This window comes from Apodemus sylvaticus, chromosome 12 (genome assembly GCF_947179515.1).
Source record: "Apodemus sylvaticus chromosome 12, mApoSyl1.1, whole genome shotgun sequence".
NCBI lineage: Eukaryota > Metazoa > Chordata > Mammalia > Rodentia > Muridae > Apodemus > Apodemus sylvaticus.
The window spans coordinates 74,660,431-74,681,445 of NC_067483.1; the positions used below are offsets into that span (position 1 = coordinate 74,660,431).

The 21,015-nt window shown below is 46.7% G+C and overlaps 1 protein-coding gene across 1 annotated transcript; it reads left to right on the forward strand.

The window, feature by feature from the left end:
* The first annotated feature begins 249 nt into the window (after nucleotides 1–249).
* Nucleotides 250–20,108, forward strand: Aldh9a1 (aldehyde dehydrogenase 9 family member A1). The gene is made up of 11 exons (XM_052200541.1): nucleotides 250–479; nucleotides 2,241–2,386; nucleotides 4,164–4,293; nucleotides 5,464–5,598; nucleotides 6,372–6,568; nucleotides 7,166–7,306; nucleotides 12,963–13,151; nucleotides 13,366–13,453; nucleotides 16,313–16,454; nucleotides 17,377–17,489; nucleotides 18,945–20,108. The coding sequence occupies exons 1-11, from the start codon at nucleotides 299–301 to the stop codon at nucleotides 19,037–19,039; spliced, it is 1,557 nt and encodes a 518-aa protein (XP_052056501.1). The 5' UTR covers nucleotides 250–298; the 3' UTR covers nucleotides 19,040–20,108.
* The last annotated feature ends 907 nt before the right edge of the window (nucleotides 20,109–21,015 follow it).

A 21,015-nucleotide genomic window follows, 5' to 3' on the forward strand; every position in this document is an offset into this window, starting at 1 on the left:
CTCACCGGCCGTCCTCCCAAGACACACCCATCGTGGCACGCGGCCACGCCCCTCCCACTGTCCTTTCCTTCCTGCGGGCTCTACTGGGCTTTCCCTGCGATCCCAACGCCCTCCGACTCACGGTCCACACCTCCCCGAGGCCACGCCCCTCCGCGGTCCACACTCGCCCAGCCAGCGTCGCCTCCTTTCCTGGGCCACGCCCCCAAGACTCCGCCCCTCGCCGCTCCCGCCCCTTCACCCCCAGCCATTCCCTTGCGAGTGATCCGCGGGGCTTCCGGACCCACTGCACACTCAACAGATGTTTCTTGGTGCAGTCGGATCTGTGCTGACCTCGCTCCTCCGCATTCCCCGGCCTGCTGCAGTCGCCGCCATGAGCACTGGTACCTTCGTCGTGTCGCAGCCTCTCAACTACCGCGGCGGGGCCCGTGTGGAGCCGGTGGATGCCTCCGGCACGGAGAAAGCGTTCGAGCCAGCCACCGGTAACCGGGCGCGGGGCGGCACGCGGGTAGGGTGGGCCTTCCCGGCCCTGTGCACTGGGTCTGCTGCCCCGAGTCCTTCCGAGCTCTCCGCAGAGGGTTGCTGAACTTGTGTGGTCGCAGCACGGAGCACAGAGTGCTGGGGAGGCTCCTGGAAAAGAGGGGTGCGCTGGGGACCGGGAGTAACTACTCGGCTGGAGCGGAGGAGCTGCGGGTCTTTTGAGTTTTGAGAGCTGGGCCTGCAGGAACGTCTGCTGCTGTGCTGTTGACTCACAGGTGATTTCTGTTATGCATGACGTCCCACATGGCCTTCCACCTTCTAGTACTGGGATATTTCTGAACATTAATAAGAATTGGGAAAAGAAAGAAAAAAACAGCAGCCAAAACATCCGTTTAGCGTTAGTGTCCGCTAGCCCTCCAGGTTAACAAGTTTTGTGTAATCTTGTGTAATGCTTACCACTGTCAAATTAATGAACTTACCCGTTACCTCCAAGTAGTTTCCATTTTTGAGTAGTGAGAACTTTCATACTCTGTACACTTGGCAGACTTTAAGTGAATGTGGATTTTACCGTTTTACTAACTGTAATCACGACGTTCATTAGATTTCCGCAATTCAACCGTGCAAGCACTTAATGCTTGGAACAAACAGCGAAAGCGAAGGAGGAAGAGAGTTCTTTGTTTCTAGGACTGTGGGTTGACTTTTGTCTTTGTTTTGATTACTTCTATTGAATATTCTGGGCAAAAAATGCGTTCGTAAATCAGAAGGGCATGTTTAGTGAGAGCAATGAAAGTGGATTTACCTCCCTCGAATACTAAGCTGTATAGCCCTGACTGTCCTGGAACTCGGTTTACATGTGGCTGCGGGCAGCTACACTAAGCCACGTTACAGTGATTTGCTAGAATTTGAACTGGCCGGAGGCCATGATAGATGGGACCAGCTTCTCTGCCTCCTCCCTTTACTGAGAGAAAAGCAGAATTGCCCGCAGGTGATCTCCAGCCTTTACTAGCTGACCCTTCTGGTTTGTCAAAGAAGCAGGTTTATGAAATCTCAGGAATTCCTTGTGAAAAGAAACTGCTGAAGAACTTTTCTTGGTGGAGTTAGTTTGGGTTATGATCCTTGGCCTAAAAAATTTCTTTCTGTTTATGGTCTTATCATCAGGTGGTAGTCTGATAGGCCCTCTTTAGAGTTTACTGCGTTTTCAGCAGTAAACTGATGCCTTTCAACCTGGACTTTGCAAGACTTGTCAAGATGACTTCTTGAAGGTTAATGTCAGTCAACTTAGCTATGGAGCGGAGGAGGGCAGGGCATCAATAGTAGTCTCAGGCCATGGTGAATTTTAGACACCAGAGAGTCTCAGCAATTTTGAAATGTGGTTAAATTCTTGGTTTTGGTTTTTGTTGTGGTTTTTTGGGGGGTTTTATTTGTTTGTTTTTTTGGTTTTTTGAGACAGGGTTTCTCTGTGTAGCCCTGGCTATCCTGGAACTCACTCTATAGAACAGGCTGGCTTAGAACTCAGAAATCTCACGTGCCTTTGCCTCCCAAGTGCTGGGATTAAAGGAATGCACCACCACTGCCCGGCTAAATTCTTGCTTTTATGGCAATAGATCTGTAACCTTTGTTGGACTTTAAAGGGATTCCAGGTTAAAAAAAAAAAAAGAGTTAAGAACCCTTAACTTGGATCCCTCCCCCAGAGAATGCTGATAGAAACAATTCAGACGCACTGCAACTGCTTGAGATGAAACTGACTTTCTGCTTCTTTGTAGGCCGAGTGATAGCCACTTTCGCATGTTCGGGAGAAAAGGAAGTGAACCTGGCTGTTGAAAATGCAAAGGCCGCCTTTCAAATCTGGCGTAAGAAAAGTGGCATGGAGCGCGGTCAGGTCCTCTTGGAGGCCGCCCGGATCATCAGGGTGCGTACCAGTGCGTTCCTTGCCAGAAAGCGCCGTTCACGCTGCTCCGAGGGGAGTTGCAGGTAGACTCGGATGCAGCTTTAGGTGGTGACGTTTCTGTGCAGTGGAGAAACGTTCCCATGTGCCCACCTTGGTACGTGTGCCCCAGTGACAGTTCCTTGGCATGCTTTCTTTCCTGACTTTGTTTTGAATTAGAGCGTGATCTTTATGATTTACTTGCGTTTTCACTTAAGTTATTTTTATTTAAAAGGATAGTTACCTATTTATCTGTGTATGTGTATATGCACATGATTGTGTGTGTACATGTACATGTATGTACGAATGCCAGTAGAGGTTGAGGTCAGTGCATCCTTGATCTCTGCCTGCCATACTTTTTGAGATGGTTTCTGTCAGTGGACCTAGGGTTCACTAATGGCTCCATTGGCTTGTCAGTGAGCCCCGGGGGTTTGCCTGCCCCGCCTCCCTTGTGTTGGGCTGTGGCTCTGGTGCTGGCATGTCTGGCCTTTTTGGGAAGCGGGAATTAGAACTCAGGTCCTTGTGTTTACACAGTAAGCAGGCACCTCCCAGACTCAGCCATCTTCCCAGACTCAGCCATCTTCCCAGACCAGGATCCTTGCTTTTGTTTTCGTTTTTTGTTTTTTTGGATTTGTTTTTTTTCGAGACAGGGTTTTCTCTGTGTAGCTTTGGCTGTCTTGGAACTCACTCTGTAGACCAGGCTGGCCTCGAACTCAGAAATCCGCCTGCCTCTGCCTCCCAGAGTACTGGGATTACAGGCATGCGCCACCACCGCCCGGCCGGATGCTTGTTTTTAATGTGTACTTGGTGTTTGCTTTTTATTTTTTGTTTTTGCTTTTTTTTTTTTTTAACCCCTTCTGATAACATTTAAGCCTATCTTTTTCTGGTGTGTTTTCTACCAGGCATACTTGTAGAAAAATTCAGAGTAATAGACATCAAAACGTGAATTGTATCTTTGGTGGGACTGTAGGGTGCGTTTTAGTGTGTTTGTGTGTGTTAGCTATGCTGTGAGAAACCTTGAAGGCCCTAAAGATTAACCTGCTTGCAAGAGTATGTATAAGTATGTGTACCCAAATATCCGTATACACACATATCAGTGCAAACATGTATTCTGATAAAACCCATGAGGCTTTGGAGATTAGAGGGAAAAGAGGTTTAGTACAGCTTGCACAGGCAAAGGGTTGCACCTCAGAGAGTTAGTTATCTGAAGATCTTCCTATCCTCCTCTGGGAGGTACTGAGATTAATTATCAATCAAGTCTCCCGGGACAGAGAGGAAAGGATCACTATGGTTATTACCCTGGAGTATAAACTGGTGGCTTCAGGAACAGGAAACGACAGCTCCAAAGATCTCTTTCTAGGGTAATGTAATCTCGGTTTTCCGCTGCCTTTGCTTTTCAGTTGGCCTGCCTGGTGTCTTTGTTCAGATAGCTCAGGCCGCGCCAAAATGTCCCAGGATATGCTCAAATACATGTTTTTATTTACACACATGCACAGAATAGTGCTTAAAAGTTCCCATTTCTAACTGATATGGAGATGAGGTTGTGTTCTGAATCTTTGTCACACGATGATGAAGAGGAGACTCCTCTATGACAGGACAGCAGGGTTTTATCTCCCAGGACAGCGCCGTTCCTCTGTAGAGTCTCATTGCAGACGCCCACCTTCTCCAGGCTTAGAGCTGGAGCAGCGACACATTCTATTTAAACATGGACCGTGTTGAGACATCACTCTATGTATTCAGTCTTCCTCTGATCTCCCCAAAGGAGCGGAAGGATGAAATCGCCACCGTGGAGACCATCAACAATGGCAAGTCCATATTCGAGGCCCGCCTGGATGTTGACACTTGCTGGCAGTGCCTGGAATACTATGCCGGCCTGGCTGCGTCCATGGCAGGTAAGGCCTGGCCTGGCCTGGCCTCAGAGGACAGGAGGGCAGAAGAGCAGAACCTAGCTGTGAAGGGCAAAGTCTTAAGTTCATTGTCACCTTCTGGGTGGCTTAAAGGTTCCCTTATTATCTTTCTTAGATAAGGTAGAGGTGATAACACCTAATTTCTTGCATTTTAAGGATTCAGTGAGATAGTACATGAAAAGGGCCCAGCATTGAACCTGAGGCCAAACAGAGGCACTAGTTTGTAGTACAGAGTCCATACCGTGCGTGCGTTTCATTGTCACGTTTACCGCTGGGCCAGGAGTGTAACTAAGTTGGTTGACTGCCTGCCTGCCTGATGTGCATGGATCCTTGGATCCAATTCCAAATATTACATAATTTTTAGTGTGGTGATGCCTGCCTATAATCTTAGTACCTAGGAGGCAGAGGCAGGAGGACCGGAAGGTTAAGGGCACCCTCAGCTACAGTGAATTTGAGGCTAGCCTGAAGTAAATGAAACATAAAAAACATGTGTTTACAGCAGTTCCTAGTGAGCGGTCGGTAGGGCCCACCCCAGTCATGTGTGGCAGGTGACCAGCCCAGGGTTTAGGGCCCTCGGGCTTCTACCTCTGCTGCTGTGCTGTCCCCTCGTTTCCATATTATTTTACCTAAGTTGCCCACTAGAGCTCAGGAGATAGTTTGGTTTGTTTTTAAGTATTTTTTAATTTATTTTTGAGACAAGGACTTGCCATGTAGCCTTGGTTTGCCTGGCTCTTGCTATATAGACCAGGCTGGCCTTGAACTCACAGAAACCCACCTGTCTCTGCCTCTCTAGGAATTGAACTACAGGCAGGCACCACCAGAGCTGCCTTATACTCTTATTTTTTAAAATTATGCGTGTATGGCTATTTTGCCTGTGTGCGTATTGTGTGCCACTTGCATGCCTAGTATCACTGGGGGCCAAAATGAGGGTGTAGGGTCCCCTTGAACTGGAATTACAGATGCTTTGGAGTCACTGTGTGGGTGCTGGGAACTGAACCTGGGTCCTCCGGAAGAGCAGCCAGTGCTCTTAACTGCTGAGCCACCTCTCCAGCCCCTGCTGGAGATACTTAGAGAATGAAATGAACTAGAATGTGCAGCTAGTGAAGTTGTGGGGAGCAGAGACATGCGCCATTCCTTGTTCTGTTTTACCTCTAGGAGAGCACATCCAGCTCCCAGGAGGGTCCTTTGGCTACACCCGAAGAGAACCACTTGGGGTGTGTGTGGGGATAGGAGCTTGGAACTACCCTTTCCAGATCGCCTGTTGGAAGTCTGCTCCGGCTTTGGCCTGTGGTAAGAATGAATAACTCCCCTCCCTGACTCCAGCAGACCTGCTGTTTGTTTCTGATGTGCTTTAGGGCAGTCGATCTTGAGGCTGTGGGCCTGTCCCTGCTCTGCCTCACCCCTGAAGGAATTTAAGGCTGAGGTCGCACACGGGTCCTGTTTTCAGTGTCTCTATTTTGCATCTGTCTAGTTTGTCTGACATGGGTTCTGCAGTGTAGTCTAGGCTGTCCTTTTGCATCAGCCTCTCTAGTGTTGGAATTAAAGGAAATGAGAGTTTCAGATCTTTAACTTCTATAAAATGAGACTGGTTATCCTGACTTTACTCTGAAGTTGCAAGCTTTAAATGGGATAATACATGTGCTGAGATCTTGATACGTGAGAACCCAAGGTAGGGAAACGAGCTATGTCCTTTAAAAAAATGCTAGTTAATTTCAGATTTATTAGGGGTGTGTGTGTGTGTGTATGTATGTGTATGAGTATTTTGCCTGCATATATATATATATATATGTATTATACAGTACACACTACTGGTACCTAGAGAGGCTAGAGGAGGATGCTAGATTCTCTGGATCTGGAGTTATATAGCTGGTTATAGACCAACCTTTGTGTGCTGGAAACCAATCTCCAATCATCCGCCAGCGAGGCAAGTGCTCCTAACCGCTGAGCCGTCACTTTGGTCCTAGACATTTCTGTTGTTAATAACACCTTTGGTGAATTTGGGAGAACAGGAACCGGCTGGAATAGTCTACTCTTGTTTAAGAGGAGCATTTGACTTTCTACAGGTAATGCCATGATCTTCAAGCCTTCTCCCTTCACGCCTGTGTCTGCTCTGCTCCTGGCTGAGATCTATACCAAAGCTGGTGTACCTCCCGGGCTCTTCAACGTGGTGCAAGGTGGGGCTGCCACAGGCCAGTTCCTGTGTCAGCATCGTGATGTGGCCAAAATCTCCTTCACTGGAAGTGTGCCCACTGGCATGAAGGTGCAGATGAAACTGATTTTGGTTAACAAATGCCTAGCTCTGGCAAAGGCGTTCCTGCCTGCTGTGTACTTTTCGTATTTTGTATTTCCTAGTTTGTATTGGGAATGGGCCAGGAAATTCTGCAGGTCTAAAGTTTCCTGTTCAAGTGTGGGAGAGAAAGAGAGCATGTGTGAGTGGTCAGTGATGGGCCAAATGGGGTGGAAATCCTCCTCCCCGCCGAAGGAGACGTGTTTGAGGGACTGCGGCCTAGGCTGCACTGGCACGTCTCTTGTTTGGTGAGTTAACTATATCATATAGAAGGAAGAATATTTTCGCAGGTCACTTCAGATTCATTACTTTGACCACAGTTTATGTTCCAAGTTCTAAACAGCTGTAGTCACAAAAATTCAATAGAGAATTCCTGGCAGTGAGAGCCCTGTGAATTGTCATTATGTTTCGGATGAGCTCCTGTTTCAGGGTCTGAAGTGAAGTTTTGTAGATTCTCATAAACGCTTGCCTAAGGATATCTTAAGAGGATGAAGGGCTCCATCAGATCAAGATGGCTGGTGGGTTCAGGTCGCGTTGACCTTGTTACGCTAAACTTGCTCTGTTCTGTAGATCATGGAGATGTCCGCTAAAGGAGTCAAACCCATTACTTTGGAACTTGGGGGCAAATCTCCTCTCATCATCTTCTCAGACTGTAACCTGGAGAATGCTGTGAAGGGAGCCCTGATGGCCAACTTCCTCACACAAGGCCAGGTATGCACTCTTCCCCGGGACAGAAGCTCGCCTCCTCCCCGCCCTCCAGCACACTCGACACTGAGAATTGCAGGACAGTTGAGCAAATAGCACAGGCTTCCTGTGGCTCCTTGAACCACGTCACTCTAATACATTGGTTCTCAACCTTCCTGACGCTGTGACCCTTTAACGCAGTGCCTCATGTGGCGGTGACTCCAACCATAAAGTTATTTCTGCTGCTACCTCATAACTGTAATTTTGCAAAGGTTATGAATCGTAATGTGAATAGTTTTTGAAATAGAGCTTTGCCAAAGGGGTCGCAGCCCGCAGGTTGCAGAACCACTGCAGAAGCTATGGTGTTTACCCTTCTCACATCTGCTTATACACATAATATGTAAATGCTACGCTTTCATGTAGTGTTTATAGTATTTATAGGCACAAGGTCTGAAACTCTGAAATATTCCAATGTAGCCAAAAAACCCACAATCTTTTATATAGAATTACCACACTACCCCCCACCCCCACCCCCACCCCCAAAGCATAGCACTGTCAGTACTCTTATGGGTGTTAACTTTCTGATTTTTACATTTTTCCGTCTGAAACCCTTACTAAAACCTGATCACTTATTTGACTGATATCTTGGTGTCTTAGTCGGGGTCTCTATTCCTGTACAAACATGACCAAGAAGCAAGTTGGGGAGGAAAGGGTTTATTCAGCTTACAGTTCTGCATTGCTGTTCATTACAAAAAGAAGTCAGGACTGGAACTCAAGCAGGTCAGGAAGCAGGAGCTGATGTAGAGGCCATGGGTGGGGTGGGGAGGGATGTTCCTTAGTGGTTTGCTTCCCCTGGCTTGCTCAGCCTGCTCTCTTATAGAACCCAAGAGCACCAGCCCAAAGGTGGTACCACCCACAAGGGGTCCTCCCCACTTGATCACTAATTGAGAAAATGCCCCACAGCTGGATCTCATGGAGGCACTTCCCCAACTGAAGCTCCTTTCTCTGTGATAACTCCAGCCTATGTCAAGTTGACACACAAAACCAGACAGTACAATTGACCCCTTGTCAACTTGACACACAAACACATCACTATTAAACCTCAACCCTTACTTTCTTATTCATCCCCAAGATCTAAATTACTTTAAAAGTCCCACAGTCTTTACATATTAAAAGTTCAATCACTTTAAAATGTCCAATATCTTTAAAATTCAAAGTCTTCTTAAAAATTCAAAGTCTCTTAACTGTGGGCTCCACTAAAATACTTTCTTCCTTCAAGAGGGAAACAGGGCACAGTCACAACCAAAAGCAAAACTCAAACTCTAATGGTTCAATGCCTGGGATCCAACTCACGATCTTCTGGGCTTCTCCAAGGGCTTGGGTCACTTCTTCAGCTCTGCCCTTTGTAGCACACAGCTTGTCTTCTAGGCTCCAGCTGCCTGTACTCCATGGCCCCTGCTGTTCTTGGTGGTCATCACATGGTACTGGCATCTCCAAAACACTGCTATCTTCCACTGTAATTAGGCTTCACCTCTTATAGGCTCTTTACAGCCTCTTATAGGCTCTTTTCATGGAGACAAGCCTCTGCTCCTATGCATGACCCATTCAAGTCCTGGGCCATCAATTGCAACTGAGGCTGCACCTTCACCAATGGCCTTCCATGGCCTCTCACTGTGCCAAGAACCTCAGCTGCTCTTCATGACCCCTTCATGCCTTCAAAACCAGAACCATCTGGGTGACTCTTACACAGTACCAAGTCTAGCCACAGCACAAAATACAACTGTGGCTATCTCTGGAACACAGCCTCTGTGCTCTCAGAAAACACTCCCCAGAAGATTTCACCTCAGTGATGCTGGTCTGTTCTTAATTACTGCTAAGTTCTTAGCTCCAGCTAATCAGCATCAGTAGTCCCAGTAACAAAAAGGTTTGCTTTAGTGGTTCTGGTATCTTGTTAATTACAGCTGATTCTTCAGCCCCAGCTAACCAAAACCACAGAATCTTCACAATCAAAACATGGCCACTGTAAGAGTCTTTAATCTTTCCTCTGAAATTTCACAAGTCAGGCCTCCATCTTCTGCAATGTTCTCAACATTATGTTCCAAGCTCCTACAGAATTTTCCACAGAGCTCTTAACACTGAATGGATCATCTAGCCCAAAGTTCCAAAGTCCTTCCACAATCCTCCCCAAAACATGGTCAGTTGTCACAGGAATACCCCATTTCTGGTACCAATTTGACTTAGTCAGGGTTTCTATTCCTGCACAAACATCATGACCAAGAAGCAAGTTGGGGAGGAAAGGGTTTATTCAGCTTACAGTTCTGCATTGCTGTTCATCACTAAAGGAAGTCAGGACTGGAACTCAAGCAGGTCAGGAAGCAGGAACTGATGCAGAAGCCATGGAGGGATGTTCCTTACTGGCTTGCTTCCCCTGGCTTGCTCAGCCTACTCTCTTATAGAACCCAAGAACACCAGCCCAAAGGTGATACCACCCACAAGGGACCCTTCCCACTTGATCACTAATTGAGAAAATGCCCCACAGCTGGATCTCATGGAGGCACTTCCCCAACTGAAGCTCCTTTCTCTGTGATAACTCCAGCCTGTGTCAAGTTGACACACAAAACCAGACAGTACACTTAGTAATTGAAAATAATTTTTGTTTATTCTGGGACAAGATCTAGCTGAAGGGTCAAAAATGGTACAGTGGTAGAGCACTTGTCTACCGTAGGGTCTGAGACAGGAGCCATAACACCACAAAAAAAAAAAAAAACCCAAAACAAAAAACAAAACCAAATAAGTAAACGAAAAACCAGAAGGAACTATCAATGATGAGGCAGTAGATTTAGTGTTTTGTGTGTTTTCCCTATTATGCTCAGTTGCTAATTCTCTGTAAAAAAATTTTAGACTTATTTTATGCATGTGAATGTTTTACCTGAGTGTATGAATCTGTACCCCATGTGTACCAGGTGTCCCTAGAGACCAGAGGAGGCATTTGGTCCCCTGGAATTGGAGTTATAGATGGTTGTGAGGCAGCCACCCAGTGGGTGCTGGGAACTCAGCATGGGTCCTCTGCAAAAGCAAGAGTCGTCTCCAGCCTTGGTTATTGTTTCTCTAAACCATGCATGTTTCTGTGGTGCCGTGTGGTAATCTGGTACAGATCAAATGCTAAACAGTGGGTACAGTCCGAAGTAACTGGAGTAATTGGCATTGTTTACGGTATGAGTGTTGATGTTTTGAGACAAAGTCCCTCTGAGTAGCCCAGGCTGTCCTTGAATTCCTAACTTCCCAGTGCTGGGAGCACAGGCGTGTGGAATCATGCCAGTTTTTCCTCCCTCTGACCTAAGAAGTTCCTTTGATTTCTAGCGCATTAAGGTATTGTAGATCCATCTCGTTGTTTTTCCAGCTGAACTCTGGAATTAGCCATTTGTCCTCAGTCCTGATTTCAGTGAGTGGTAAGTGATACTTAGAAACCAAGTTCTTGGCCGGGCTGCAGCTCAGTGGTAGAATAAGTGCTTCTGGGCACTGTGAGACCCTGAGTTAACCCCTGCAAGCCAAGGGAAAGAGCACCAGGATCTCAGTGCCTGGCCCGTCTGCTACTGAGGTGTCCACGCTGCCTCTAACGCTCAGGCTGGCCTAGGGAATGCATGACTGTGTGTGCAGGCACAGAGCTGCGCACCCCTCCCCTCCCCCAAGACAGGGTTTCTCTGTGTAGCTCCCCCTCTTTCCGGGCACCACCCACACACACTGTGGCAGCCCCAGAACCTGCTCTGTAGACCAGGTTGGCCTCATACTCAGAGATGTGCCTGGCTCTGCCTCCCAAGAGGATTTAATCTGGGATTAAAGGTGTGTGCCACCACTGCCCAGCCCTTTTTTTTTTTTGTATCTGTATTAATAAACACAAATTCATCCAATTACTTTAAGTCATTTTGGCTTTTTTCTTCTTCCCTGTCTATATTTGTAGTTTCCTTTTCTGATAGTGACATATTTAGCTTTTCTTATCCACAGTGTATTGGATCACCTGGTCCTAAAATAGCATTGTGAAAAATAAGTTGGAAGTTCCAGGCACGTTATAGTTCCTCTTGTCTAGTCTGCATGAATACTGAGTCCTAAAGGTGCTGGGTCTCTTCTACCCCGCCTTGCTTTCAGTCTGGTTACAATGCTCATTTACATAGCAGGTCCACTGCTTCCTGTTCGTGTGTTATTTTAAGTGTTCTTTCCTCTGTCCTTTAAAGACGTTTAAGATCTGTTTTCATCAGGCAAAACATGACCATATTTCCAAATGTGAAACATTTTTAAAGAGCCCATCCAGGGCTGTAAGTCCCCACTCCTCCTCCAGTCCTAGGGCTATAAGTCCCCACTCCCCTCTCCCTTCCTAGGGCTGTAAGTCCCCACTCCCACTCCCCCCCTACTCCCCCTAAGGCTGTAAGTCTCCACTCCGGCTCCCCTGTTCCCCTCCCCCTCCCATTCTCACCCATTTCCCATTCTGTGCTGTTCTTTGAATACAGTGACCAGATATTTGTATAGTTCCAGTGTCCTCTATTTTCTTTCACAAAAGGAAGCAGGTTAGAAGCACCACTTTTTACATATAATTTTATATATAGTTTTAATATGTCATGGAAATCACTCCATTTAACATCAAAAGGATCTAATTCCTGGATTTTGCTGTCTGTTCTACTGTATATTTGTGTGGTATTTAACAGTATTCATGCTCATTCCTGTGAGAATGACTAGTGGTGCTTTACAGTTTTAGAGATAGAGAGAATAGTGACTAACACTCTCCCTACCCCCCTTAGGGTTTCTTTGTGTAGCCCAGGCTGTCCTGGAATTCCATAACCTGCCTCTGCCTCCCAAGTGCTGGGATTAAAGGTATGCGTCACCAGCGCCTAGCTTAAAATGCTCCATTTTAGAAATTGGGTTGAAGACTATAGTTCTCAGCCTCATTTTACTCTCAGCCCACACTTTAGAAACAGCCAGAGCGAGGTCTGGTGACGCAGGAATGAGAGGGGCAGATGATGCATGTGGACTGTGTGTCTACAATCACATGTATGATTTTTCCTAATTACTATGGGCAGTTTTATTTTAAATAATTTGTTTTTATTTTATATGCATTGGTGTTTTGCCTGCATGTATGTGAGAAGGTGTCAGGTCCTGTGGAACGGAGTTACAGTCATGAGCTGCCATGTGGCTGCCAGGAATTGAACCCAAGTCCTCGGAAGAGCAGCCAGTACACTGAAGCACTGAGTCATCTCTCCAGCCTCTGTGGGCAGTTTTTTTAGAAATGAAAATATTCTTTTTTGTGTGTTATGGAGCAGGAGACATGGCACAGCAGTTAAGAGCACTAGCTGCTCTTGCAGAGGACCCGGGTTCGATTCCTAGCATCCACAGGGCAGCTCACAATCATCATCAGCTCTAGGTCCAAGAAATCCAGGGCCCTCTTCTGGCTGCCACAGGTGCCAGACACATACGGTACACAGACGTATGCAGGCAGCAGACACACATACTGTACACAGACGTAATGCAGGCAGCAGACACACGGTACACAGACGTAATGCAGGCAAGACATCAGTATACATAAAATAAAACGTCAAAGAATGTGTATTGTAGCACCTTTAAGGTTGTTAGGCATTTTTTCCCCATTTTTTTTTTTTTATCCCATATACAAATTTCTGTCTCGTGTCTCCTTTAGGTCTGCTGCAATGGCACTAGAGTCTTTGTGCAAAAGGAAATTGCTGATAAATTTACAAAAGAGGTTGTGAAGCAGACTCAGAAGATAAAACTTGGAGACCCACTTCTGGAAGACACAAGGATGGGCCCACTCATCAATGCCCCGCATCTGGACCGAGTCCTCGGGTTTGTCAAGTCGGCAAAGGAGCAGGTGGGAAATGACAGGAGCTGGGAAGGGCAGGGAGGCGTGCGGCCTGGCTCCTTACCCTGGTCCCTGTCTGCCACTGGTGATTGTGGTCCCTGAGAGGTCTGCTTTGGGAGGGAAAATGCGCATGCGTGCTTGGGCTACACTCTGTCTTTGGGGGGGGTCACACATAGATTGTGAGTTCAATACAGAAGATGCCTACCTTTTCTCTTTCTCTTAGGGGGCTACTGTGCTGTGTGGTGGCGAGCCGCATGTCCCGGAGGACCCCAAATTAAAACAGGGATATTACATGACACCTTGCATTTTAAGTATGTCTTGTTCACTTTTAAATGTCTTGGAATAAATACTAAGTAGCTATAAATGAATATTTATAACATATATAATGGCACAGAGTAAGGGTTGGCCCCACTGCCCACGCTTATGAAGTACTTGTTACTCTTGAAGCCCCCAGGTGCCCCTGCACTAGGACAGCCATATGCATTGGTTTGCTGGAGACACCTGTTCTGGGAACAAGCTTAAAACAAAAAGAGGGGGGGAAAACCCCAAAACTCAAAAATACATGTTTGATTAAAAAAAAAAATAGGGTAATGTCATCCTCAGTAATGTAGAACATGCCTTTCCTCTGAACTATAATGTAGCAGTATAACAAAACCAGTTTGTCAGATGTAATTTTGGTAAGTTTTAGTACATCTTTTCACTCTTAAAACTCTGCTTCAGACAGTCAGGTATGCATAGACACCCTACTCAAACCCTCTGCCGATTCCAGCCCTTGCCCTTTCAACACTTGACACGGTGCAGTTTGGCCTAAAGGTATAGGCACTGATGTTGAAAAGCTGAGTCTAACGTCCAGATCCTGCACCAGGCGAGTTAAAATTGACAAGTAGGGAAGCGTTATATGTTGTTAAGTGAAGGATATGGGTTAGACAATAAAGTATGCAGTATTATTCTGAATCCATTGAAGAGCAGTTTGAATGTGTACAGGAGAAGAAGGAACGGAGACCATATTAATAGAGTTCTCTGTGTGCTGGGATTAACTTGACTTTATGCAGACTGTGAAGCTAGGTGAAGGAAAGGGAGCTAACTCTTTATTCTGGTGATGCTGGAAGCTGGCTTGTGTCCTAACATATATGTGACTTGGAAAATCTATTGAGACAGATTTCTGGTCCCTGCCCTAGACTTCTGACTGTCATTCTTAGAGCCTGGGGCCTAGGGATGTGCGCTGTCACAGACCCACTGTTGACCTTTGTACATGACAGGTTAGGTCTGGCCTGAGAGTCTGTCTTTTTTTTTTTTTTTTTGCTTTTTCGAGACAGGGTTTCTCTGTGTAGTCCTGGCTGTCCTGGAACTCACTCTGTAGACCAGGCTGGCCTTGAACTCAGAAATCTGCCTGCCTCTGCCTTCCAAGTGCTGGGATTAAATGTGTGCGCCACCACCGCCCAGCTGAGAGTCTGTCTTTAACTTGCTTAAGGTTTCAGGTTTAGTCTGTGTTTCAGACAGGTGTGCTTCCTGTTGTTACGTGTCAGCCATTCCTTCCGCTCTACAGTGTAAAGCTAACTGCCCACAGAGCCATTCGAGTTCCCAGGCTTGTAAACTGATAAAATAGTTTCAGAGATAGTTGGATAATTGTTTTTTACTTACTTAATTAATTATTAGTTAAATAAAACTTACATGTGGACTATTAGTTTTCAAAGACTGAGAACACAACCAGCTATTTGTAAGCACAATCTAAAGATTATTAAGCCTTGAGGCACTGGTGTCTCTCAAGTGCACATCTAACCCACCTTTGAAGAGATTTTCTTTTCCTCATTTTAAAAATTTATTCTCTTATATCCTGACCACAGCCTCCCCTCCCTCCACTCCTCCCAGTTCTGAAGAGATTTTTTTTTAAAGATTTATTTATTTACTATATACACTGTAGCTGTCTTCAGACACTCCAGGAGAGAGTGGGTGTCAGATCTCATTACGTATGGCTGTGAGCCACCATGTGGTTTCTGGGATTTGAACTCAGGACCTTCGGAAGAGCAGTCAGTGCTCTTCACTGCTGAGCTATCTCTCCAGCCCCTGAAGAGATTTTAGAATTGTTTTTCAGACTGTCTAATGAGCCAGTGTTTCTAACATACTCCGAGCCCTTTTCAAGTTCCATATCCCTCAGAACTTCCCGTGTAGTGCTGCTGAAACAGCGGTGAGTGCTCTCCCTCGGACACTCACAGGGGCTCAGTTCCGCTTTTTCTCTGAGTTTTAAGCACAGCACTCAAATGTCAAGCAGTAATTAAATCATTTTAGGGAGTGAGTTGTTTATAGGAACATTAAGGACAGGTTTTACAAAGCAAAAATACCTTCACGTATTTTTAAATTTTGTTTTTATATTGCATTTTCTTTCTAAAAACAATTATCTCTGTGTGTGTGTGTGTGTGTGTGTGTGTGTGTGTGTGTGTCTTGCATACGCATTTGCATGCATAGATGGACAGTGCAGGCTGGAGGAAGGCGTTGGATTCCCTGGAGCCTGAGTTACAGGTGTTTCCAGCTGCCTGATGTGGGTGCTGGGAGACAAACGTGGGTCTTCTGCAAGGGCAGAGTACCTCCTGAACCACTGAGCCGTCGCTCCAGCCCTTGCATCTTTGTATAGCAGTTTCTACTTGTAATTACATGAGAGAATCATTTAAAAAGTGTGGCAACCTGAATAGAAAAACTACATGACATTTTAACAGAAGTCTTGTTAATGTATTTTGAGTCATTTTCAGTGAGTATTTTATGAACATCTTCTTACTGTTCAAAGGCATGGCTCTGAGAAGCTTTATAATAAAAGTTGATCATTAGGATGTACCCGGTCTGTGATCATTTCCTCCTCTTTTGGTTAGTCTGTTGCCTTTGCTTTCGTCAGTATAGATAATACTGTAGAGAAGAGCTCTGTAAGTGAGCCTGTGTACCTCACTGGAGACTTCTTAGACATTTTCAAGGGTGGCTTTAGAATCACGAGGATGACCTGCTAATATGTCTTAGCCAAATTGCCATGCAGAAGGAGGATCTGATGGATATCCCCAGTGGCAATACCCTGTTGAATTTTTCCCTATAAAGCTACATGTCTCACTGTGTACTATAGATACTGTGTTCTGGGTCTGTGAGATGGCGGTCCCCTCACTGTCTGGTTTTGTTATGAATGTTGGCAGCTAATTGCACAGATGACATGACTTGTGTAAAAGAAGAGATCTTTGGACCGGTTATGTCCATCTTAACATTTGAAACTGAAGCCGAGGTTCTGGAGCGGGCCAATGACACCACGTTTGGACTTGCAGCTGGGGTCTTCACCAGGTATGTGGATCAGGACATGCGCAGCATCTTGGGAGGGAGGGAGGGGTTATGTGTCTCCTTGAGTATGTAATCATTGTCCTTCCTCCCCACTGTGCTGTCATTAGAGTCATCAGCATCTCTGCTTCGGTTTGTTTTCTGAGCTGCACCCCTAACTCCATGCGCTTCTTAATTTAGAAGATGCCAAGGCTCCATTTGCTTTTCTGGTTTGGAGACTGAGTGCCCAAGGGCCTTGCACATGGGAAACAAGCGTCCTACATTGAGCTGTCTATCTTCTGTATCACCAGATATTCTTTTTACTTCTTACTAGGTTCTCTAAGTTGCCAGTACCAGCCACGACAGCTCTGCAGCCGAGGCGGGCCTTGGGTCAGGTTGTCCTCTGACCAGCACACATGTGCAGTGTGTATGTGCACACAAATGTGTAAGCCTGTGCGTGTACTCACAGACAGACACCCCCCCACACACACACACACACCCCTACACCTCTAATTTCTCTATACCTATACCAGCCCTTGTGTTTGGTTTGCATTACTGTGGATTTCCTTTTGCTTTTGGCTGTTTATACTTAAGGAGGCTTTGTCTAATCCAGGATCATGGAGACATATTTCTGCCCTAAAAGTTTCATAGTCCTGCTCTCTGTGTGAGTGAATGCGTATGTACGGTGTAAGGGAATCCACCAGCTTTATCCGTGTGTGTGTGTGTGTGTGTGGGGGGGGGGGGTGGTTGTATAGTTGTTCCCACACCACTGAATGGTGGTGCCTTTACTGTCTCCTAGTTTATATATTTTTAAGTCTAGGTCTGTCTGAAAGTGCTTTGAACAGTTTGAAGAAACAACAGTTTGCCAGAATTTCAGAGCCTCAGAGCTCATACTCTGAGGTTTTCTGAGGAAATTTGCTAATAACCAATACTATCTTTTCTCTTACAGGGACATCCAGAGGGCGCACAGGGTGGCAGCGGAGCTGCAGGCCGGAACGTGCTACATTAACAACTATAATGTCAGCCCAGTGGAGTTGCCCTTTGGTGGCTACAAGAAGTCAGGTGAGGCGTTGGGAGAAGCACAGCCAAACCAGCTTTGCAGGGTTGTCAGCCTAGCCAGTCCCGGCTCTCCAGTGTTCTGACTGTGGTCTGGCCCAGCCGTGGAAATACAGGAAGACTCGGGCCTCGCTGGCCTCGCTGGAGTGCAGGCCAGGCCCCGCCAGACAGCTCTGTTGTGTAGCATGGCACATGAACTGCTGATCACATCTCAGGGTGTGTCCTGTGGGCAGTGTTACCTTGTCTTACTCTGAACACTAAACATTCCTATAGGGCTTCCACGTCAGACATGCCCATCAGTAGGGCTTAGGTGTCTCTAAAGTCGAAGTCCAGAGAGCTTGTGTTAATTGTTTTTCTCTTTTGGGCCCACACTGGATATTCCACACAATTCTCTGACCTGGATGGCACCAAAATGGTCCCCTAAGCTACTGTTCATTGATTTCTGTCACCACGGATGTGCGGTCCGGTGTGTCAGGGGTTTGAGGCAGAGGGATATGCCATCACTGTTTTTTTCTCTGTACGTGGTGCCTGTATTCATTCATTTTCTATACTTCTTTTCATTTAAACTAAACATTGGTTTGAACAGAGTTTTGAGAGTCCAGCCCATATTCTCTGGCCACCTTGATATTAGGAGGAGTGGTAGAGTGGTGGGCATGGGCGGTTTTCTCTCATACATGGTGCTATCCTCATGGTACCCTGCTAGTCACGGGGCTTTTTATTAGTGGCCAGCATTTAGTATAGGGCGTGGGCCTTAGGGGCCCCAACCCCAGGCTGATTTTCATTCCTTTTGAGAGCAAATGGTAAGAGAGAAAGGGCTTGGTCTGCAGAGGGCCTGGCCTTATATGTGTGGGCTTGGGTACCACACAAAGTCCACGCATAGGACTTTGAAGGAATGGAAAGTCTGCTCTTAGCACATGCTGAAGGCTGGTAAGTCTTGTCACACAGTCAAGCTTTGATGGACACTGCTTTTCAGGGCCCTCAGGTTGATTGGTGTAGAGGCTGCTTTCAACATGCTTATATTTTGTGGGACTAGGGGTGGGGAGGATGGAGAACACGGTCTCACGTGTCTGGGCTTAGCCTTGAACTCATTGTGTAGTGGAGCAGAGTTCCTTCTGCCTCATCTGTGCGAAGTGCTGGGATTATAGGAGTGTGAGACTGTGCCCAGGCTGATATGCTGGGGATTGAACCCAGGGCTTTGTGCTTGGTAGGCAAGCACTCTACCCAGGAGCGATGCCCCTGCCTGTAGCACTCTTCCTTCAACAGACTGAACATTTGACAGATGCTCACACAGAGTGGTAAGCACCGGAAGCAGGTACTCTGCTGACAAGTGTCCTGACACTGGCTGGCCCAGCTCCACAGAAGGGCCAGCTCTGAGGCCTTGCTCCCCACCCTGACCAGCCGAGCGTGACTGACGTCAGATCACTGTAGTAACCAGCTCACTCTGACCCCGTGTCTTCTCAGGGTTTGGCAGAGAGAACGGCCGTGTGACAATTGAGTACTATTCACAGCTGAAGACGGTGTGTGTGGAGATGGGCGATGTGGAGTCGGCCTTTTGAAAACCAGCGACACCTGTTCCCTAGCCGAGCTGTGGAATGAGTTGACTGCCTTGACCAGGCAGTGTGACTGAATAGCTCCTTACGTCCGCCTTACGTCCAGTCCAGGCTTTAGGTCATTAGTGTGATAACGGGGCAGTACTGTCCTCTGTCTTGCAGTCACCTTCCTAATTGAAAATGTGCACAAGTGCCTTTCAGATGGTATCCAGGGAACCTGTTCTTCTAGCAAGTCCCTGAGAAGTCTGTAACCCCAACAACACACTGCTGAGACATGGGCAGGCCACAGCTCTGCTCAGACACACTTGTCCCACCAACACTGGCAACTTTCTAGTTTGCTTCGAAGAAGTCCTTCCTTCCTGGGTTCCTGGCGAATCCATAGAAATACGTTCTTTGTTCATTGACAAGTTAAAAAAAAATCTTAAAGCTTTTATTTGGAGCCGGACGGTGGTGGCACACACCTGTAATCCCAGCACTGGGAAGGCAGAGGCAGGCGGATATCTGAGTTCAAGGCCAGCCTGGTCTACAGAGTGAGTTCCAGTCTAGCCAAGGCTACACAGATAAATTCTGTCTCAAAAAGCCAAAAATAAAGTGTAAAAAGCTGTTATTCGGAGATATTAAAGTCTTAATACTTGTGGAAAATGTGATTTACTGGCATTTTCAAAAGCTAGCTATCTTCTTCTTGGCTAGCAAGATGGCGCAGTGGTTAAGTTCTTAGTACATAAGCCGGATGACGACTTCAGTTTATCTCCAGAACCCACATCAAGGTGGTAGCCCCTCCCCCACATCTTATAAAGCACAATAATAAAATCTTTCTAAAACGCTGTGCTTTTCTGTCATTTCATTTCATTGAGAAACCTGACAGCCTGGCTAGAGGGGAAGGTAGTTGATGGAGTCAGGTTTTGTGCAGATGCTGACCTGCCTCAGTAAACACCCACCCTGTTATTCCACAGCAGACACTTCTCTCTGGTCCTTTCAGTACAGCCTGTGGTCTTAGAACCGAAGAGAACCTTTAGAATATGTGAGTTACTTGTATGCTACTGTGACAGTGAAAAAAAACCTATCACACTGCTAATCTTTTTGCTGTCTTTTTTTCTTTTTTAATTAATCATTTTATTTATTTACATTCCAAATATTGCCCCCTCACAAAGTTCTTTGTCTATCCCCTCATTCCCTTTGCCTCTGAAAGGATGCTCCCCCAAGGTGTCCCGATGGAACATCACATCTCTACAGGATTAGGTGCATCCTCTTCCACTGAGGGCAGACAAGACAGCCCTCTACTATGTGCTGGGACCCTAGAACCAGCCCATGTATGCTCTTTGGTTAGTGACTCAGTTTCTGGGAGTTCCCAGGAGTCCAGGTTAGCTGACATTGTTGGTCTTCTTATGGGTTTGTCATCCCCTTCAGCTCCTTCAGTCCTTCCTCTAACTCTTCCATAGGGGTCCCCAACCTCTGTCCAGTGCTTGGCTGTGAGTATCTGCATTTTGAATCTCAAGGCTGGATAGGACAGAGGAGAAAGCATGGGGCGGGGGTCGGAAGGGGGGAGGCGAACCCTGCAGGTACAAAGGGTGGGGGTGGGGGTGGAAGGCAGGCCGACCTTTTGTGCCCTGGCCTTCCCTGCTGTCTGTGGGCAGACCTTGTAACTGCTGGCTGCTGCAGTTCAGGCCAGCCCAGCGCTCCTCCCGTGGACCAGCTAAGTACAGTGAAGGTGGCATTTGGAGAGGGAAAGCAGTCTCTTGTCCCTGGGTGGCAGTTATGGCCGTTCGCACCAGAATGATGGCAGCAGCCTTTCTTGGTGCTATTTGTTCTGAGATAGTTACAAATCCTTGTGTTCCCTTTACACACAAAGGCCCTGTTTTGTCTTCCTTTTCAAGGTTGGGGGGAGTTGGCAAAAGAAAGCAAACAGCAGTGAGATTCCAGTTTGCTCTTGCTCAGACCCCGCTGCAGCTTTCAATTGCAGTTAGGGTAAAAGCTGTGTGCCT